This window comes from Trichomycterus rosablanca, chromosome 1, assembly GCF_030014385.1.
Source record: "Trichomycterus rosablanca isolate fTriRos1 chromosome 1, fTriRos1.hap1, whole genome shotgun sequence".
In the NCBI taxonomy this organism is placed as follows: domain Eukaryota; kingdom Metazoa; phylum Chordata; class Actinopteri; order Siluriformes; family Trichomycteridae; genus Trichomycterus; species Trichomycterus rosablanca.
The window spans coordinates 10,914,958-10,920,711 of record NC_085988.1 but is presented as its reverse complement, the minus strand read 5'-3'; the positions used below and the strand labels follow the sequence as shown (position 1 = coordinate 10,920,711).

Genomic DNA, 5,754 nt, shown 5'->3' with positions numbered 1-5,754 from the left:
CACGTCATCACCCCACTGCTGCCACGTCATCACCCCACTGCTGCCACGTCATCACCCCACTGCTGCCACGTCATCACCCCACTGCTGCGTTCTCTTCACTGGCTTCCTGTAGCTGGACGCATCCAGTTTAAAACACTGATGCTCGCCTACAAAGCCAAAAATGGACCAGCCCCAAGCTACCTTCGTGGTCTAATCAAACCCCGCTCTGTACCACGCAACCTCCGAGCCACTAGTCTCACTCGACTTGAGCCTCCATCCAGGACTAGAGGAAGACAAGCATCAAGGCTGTTCTCTGTTCTAGCACCCAAATGGTGGAACGAACTTCCTCTGTCTGTCCGAACATCTGAGTCTCTCACTGTCTTTAAAAAACAATTAAAAACCTTCAACACCTTTTTACTGAGCACTTCAGCTGATTTGTACTTATTTACTAACACACTTTTCCATAAAAAAAACCCCTTTGGTTCTGACAGGTTCCAGCAGATTTGTGTTCTTAGACTGTTGTACTTAAACTTGAGAAATGAAATGTTTACTATGGAAGCTCTTCTGTAAGTCGCTCTGGATAAGAGCGTCTGCTAAATGACTTATATGTAAATATATTATATATACCTGTGTATATACTGTATATAATCAGGAACGTTAGACACACAGACTCGGTTCCTACCGGAACAGAAATCTCGGAGGACTTGTAGTCTTCAGCTCAGACCAAGATGGCGGATAATGTAGTCACTACAGAGAATGTTGGAGAGATAAACAAAGCTGTGGATTTTTTACACGACGAGGTATAAACATTTATTATTATTAAATATTAATAAAATATATACAATAACGAGTTATTCTGAGCCCAGTTTGTTGACTGACACACCGCTTATGATCAGTTACTGTCAGTTAGCAGAATGCTAAGCTAATTGTTTGGCTAACCATTTAAATTAGAATGTTACTGCGAAACGTAAAATGAATTTTATAATATTTATATCGTATTTATAATCCTTTATACTCATATATATATAAAAACTAACCTGACAACAGTCCAGGTGTGCGTGGTTTTAATCAATGACTTTATTTGTTCACATTCACTATATAAACTTCATTCAAATCAGGGTCGCGGTGCATCAGGGTAGCCCGGAAACACTGGGGGGGGGGGGGACAAGACAGGAATTCACCCTTGTCATCACATATTAAGTACATCACAATTTCCTTCCTTCCTTACGTACACATTGGGGTGTATTTAGAGCAGCCAATCCACCTTCCGCATGTCTCAGAGAGGTTGAATGAAACCTACACAGACAGGGAATGAAACCAAGGACCGAACCCAGGTCCTCAGGACTCGTGTTGCTTCGCGGCACCCACATTCACAGCTGCTGTCTTACTACACAGCGTGGTCAAAAGTATGTGGACAGCACTCCAGGTGTATAAAATCCATATTAGTAAATCAATTATACACCGATCAGTCATAACATTAAAACCACCTCCTTGTTTCTACACTCACTGTCCATTTTATCAGCTCCACTTACCATATAGAAGCACTTTGTAGTTCTACAATTACTGACTGTAGTCCATCTATTTCTCTGCATGCTTTGTTAGCCTCCTTTCACGCTGTTCTTCAATGGTCAGGACCCCCACAGGACCACCACAGAGCAGGTATTATTTATGTGGTGGATGATTCTCAGCACTGCAGTGACACTGTCATGGTGGTGGTGTGTTAGTGTGTGTTGTGCTGGTATGAGTGGATCAGACACAGCACCGCTGCTGGAGTTTTTAAACACCTCACTGTCACTGCTGGACTGAGAATAGTCCACTAACCAAATATATCCATTTAACAGCGCCCCGTGGGCAGCGTCCTGTGACCACTGATGAAGGTCTAGAAGATGACCGACTCAAACAGCAGCAATAGATGAGCGATCGTCTCTGACTTTACATCTGCAAGGTGGACCAACTAGGTAGGAGTGTCTAATAGAGTGGACAGTGAGTGGACACGGTATTTAAAAACTCCAGCAGCGCTGCTGTGTCTGATCCACTCATACCAGCACAACACACACTAACACACCACCACCATGTCAGTGTCACTGCAGTGCTGAGAATGATCCACCACCTAAATAATACCTGCTCTGTGGGGGTCCTGTGGGGTTGACCATTGAAGAACAGCATGAAGAGAAACAGATGGACTACAGTCAGTAATTGTAGAACTACAAAGTGCTTCTATATAGTAAGTGGAGCTGATCAAATGGACAGTGAGTGTAGAAACAAGGAGGTGGTCATAATGTTATGGCTGACAGTTTGGGGAAGGTCCATAAAGACAGGGTTTAATGAGTTTGTTTGGGCGCTGCATAGTAATCCACATGGTTTTGGATTGGGATGTCCGGAAAGCTCATGGTCAGGTGTCCATATACTTTTGACCATGCTGGGTATAACAACACTTGATTTAGACGTTGCTTAATCATCTCTTTCTTTGTGCCTTTGTAGAAAGCCGACGCCGACATGGTGCCTCCTCTGAACCTGGGCGATTTGGACTTGAGCTCGGACGAGTTCATCCTGGACGAGGTGGACAGTAAGTGCTTCAGGTTATATGATGTGTAGCCACAAACCCAGTTCCAAAAACGTTGAGGCGGGGGCAAAAGAGGACCAGGAACACTCAGATGCTTTTGTGAACGGGTATTAAAGCGCCATTAACGAATGAATCAGTCGTTTTGAGCAAGAACATCAGTGTTTCACCATGGAGAATTATAATAAAAAAGAAACTTAGTGATTTCACCACCTACAGTTCATGACATTATTAAAAGATGCAGGTAATAATAGAATAGAACGGCTTTATTGGTCATATATACAGATACAGTTGTACAGTACAATGAAATTCTTTCTTCGCATATTCCAGCTGGTTTAGAAGCTGGGGTCAGATCGCAGGGTCAGCAGACAGGGTTAGGTGCCTTTGAACGGCTCTTTCAAATGAACCGAGTCGCATCTCTGGGAACCGTTATATACATGTTTTATATGTTCTTTTCATTTTTGCGGCGTTCTTATCGGCTGTAATACACCCATTCTGCTTCACATCAGTACAGGGAATTAATCAGTCATAATAAAAGCTATTTACTGTCGGAATTCAAATCCGAAATCCGAGTATCGCGAAGAGTGAGCGCGACACACACACACACACACACACACACACACACACACACACACACACACACACACACAGAGAGAGAGAGAGAGAGATAATATTAGATTGTATAAACTTGCACAAGTGTGTTTTTTTTGCAGGTTCGGGCTTGTCAGTGAATGTAACCGTATTCGGTACACGGAGATGTTATATTGACATGCTAGCGTGTTGTGCCACCCCATCCCATGGTTTTGAATGGCAAGATACTAACTGTGTTAGCTTAGCAAGCGAAACCCGATGGAATCGCTGTCTAAGGAGTGCGTTCGAATAACCTGCCTTATTATAAGTCATTGACTTATTAGAATCCTCTCTACTGAGGCAGCTGCCTATGCAGGCAGTAAGACAGCAAGGCAGCTCACTAGGTGTTTGAACACACCCCATGTAGGGCGCTCCCTAGCTTTTGTGTTATCATCTCAAACAGTGAGCTCCCCCACAACCAATCAGTGAGCTCCAACCGCCTACAACTCCCGCCCCTCTGTTATTGTGGATGCGCGCAGGTCTTAAAGTCTCCGTTTTCAACGTGGACCTTAAGCAGAAATTTGGCGCTTCACATTTTTAAAATACCGTCAACATTTTTAAATACCGTCAACATTTTTAAATACCGTAATACCGTCATACCGCCCAACCCTACTTGTTTTACATGTTTAACAAGGTAACGTTTAAAACCCAGCGTCTGTTGTGGTATGGGGCTGCATTAATGCGTTAACTTGCGCATCTGTAAAGGTGCCAGTAATGCTGAGAAGTACAACAGGACAATCTCAGGACTTACTCTGCATATATGTTAGTACAGAATAGTGTGTTTTTGTAGTTACAGAGTGCCAGTGCTAGACTAGCTTGTCTGCAGTCCCAACTTTTATGGAATTGAGGTCTTCTTTAGTATTCGATGTGAAGCCGTGCGCTGACCCTCTCGTGTCTCTGTTCAGTCCACATTCAGGCTAACCTGGAGGACGAGCTGGTGCAGGAGGCCCTGAGGACGGTGAGATGATAAACGAGGTGATGTTTTTGGTAACGGACTGTGGGGATTTGTGTCTGAAGCCGTGTTCCTCTCTGTTTTTTGGACAGGGTGTAGACCTGAGGCAGTACTCCAAGCAGGTGGAGGCCGAGCTGCATCGCATCGAGCAGGCTTCCATCAAAGACTGTATCCTCACGGCTGATCCTCAGCTTATCGCCTTATCCTTATCATTTATATCTTTCTTCTACTGGATCTCTCAGCATTAACGGTCATTTCTTGACTGGAATATTTACAGACATAAAGGAGAGTCAGAACATTGCGTCACTCCATAACCAGATCACCGCCTGTGATTCCATACTGGAGGTGAGTTCATACTGGTACAGGTCAGTGGTGAGAGGAGCTTTCTGTATGTCCATCTCGTAAACCTTCAACCTTAGACATTAGAAATGCTGTACTCTATGGCTGTTACACCAGGCCGAGTGGTCAACAAGCACAACAAGCCGTGTCCAAGGAAGTAAAGGTCAGATGTAGAATCACCGCCTTTGTGCTGCAATGGTGACTCTTAATCCAGAATATAGTAATGTAGCAAAAATCCCTGAATTTATAGACAGGCAGACAGACAGATTAAATAGATAGACAGATTAGACAGACAGACATATTAGATAGATAGGTAGACAGATAAACAGACAGAGAGACAGATAGATAAATAGATAAACAGACAGATTAGATAAATAGACAGTTAGACAGGCAGACAGATCAGACAGACATACAGACAGATTAGATAGACAGACAGACAGACTGATAACAGACCGATAAAGACAGACACATACAGACCGATAGATAGATCGATAGACAGATAGACAGATCGATAGACAGATAGACAGACAGACAGATAGACAGACAGACAGACTGATAGATAGACAGATAGACAGACAAAAACAGACAGATACAAACAGACAGACCGATAGACAGACAGATAGAGACCGATAGATAGACCGATAGACAGACAGGCCGATAGACAGATAGACAGACAGATACAGATAGACAGACAGATAGACAGACAGATAGACACAGATGCAGACAGATAGATAGACAGACGGATCGATAGACAGATAGACAGACAGATAGACAGACAGACAGACTGATAGATAGACAGATAGACAGACAAAGACAGACAGATACAAACAGACAGACCGATAGACAGACAGATAGAGACCGATAGATAGACCGATAGACAGACAGGCCGATAGACAGACAGACAGATAGACAGACAGATAGACACAGATGCAGACAGACAGATAGACAGAGAGATAGACAGACGCAGACAGACAGATAGATAGACAGACAGATTCAACTTTGTTGTTATTGCTCAGTTAAAGGCAGTGAAATGCAGTTAGCATCTACCAAAAATGCAAAAAAACAGAGAACATCAGTACACTTACATTCATCATCTATGCTTAGTGTAGTAATTATAACTTTAACTATTTACATATATAGTATTAGGTCTATATAAATAGTAATATATGCCAATAATAATAAAAATAAGCATAAGCAGTAGAATTAGAATAAGAATACTAGGTATGTATAATAATAATAATAATATAGATACAGTGTATCACAAAAGTGAGTACACCCCTAACATTTCTGCAAA

At 42.7% G+C, this 5,754-nt stretch overlaps 1 protein-coding gene across 1 annotated transcript in view; it reads left to right on the top strand.

The window, feature by feature from the left end:
* Nucleotides 1–675: 675 nt before the first annotated feature.
* The window catches only part of vps52 (VPS52 subunit of GARP complex), a 22,182-nt gene continuing 17,103 nt past the window's right edge, over nt 676–5,754 (top strand). The window contains exons 1-5 of the mRNA XM_063017530.1: nt 676–779; nt 2,461–2,545; nt 4,075–4,127; nt 4,214–4,289; nt 4,399–4,466. Coding sequence (XP_062873600.1) covers nt 708–779; nt 2,461–2,545; nt 4,075–4,127; nt 4,214–4,289; nt 4,399–4,466 — 354 coding nt within the window. The 5' untranslated portion in view covers nt 676–707. The remainder of the gene's footprint in view (nt 780–2,460; nt 2,546–4,074; nt 4,128–4,213; nt 4,290–4,398; nt 4,467–5,754) is intronic.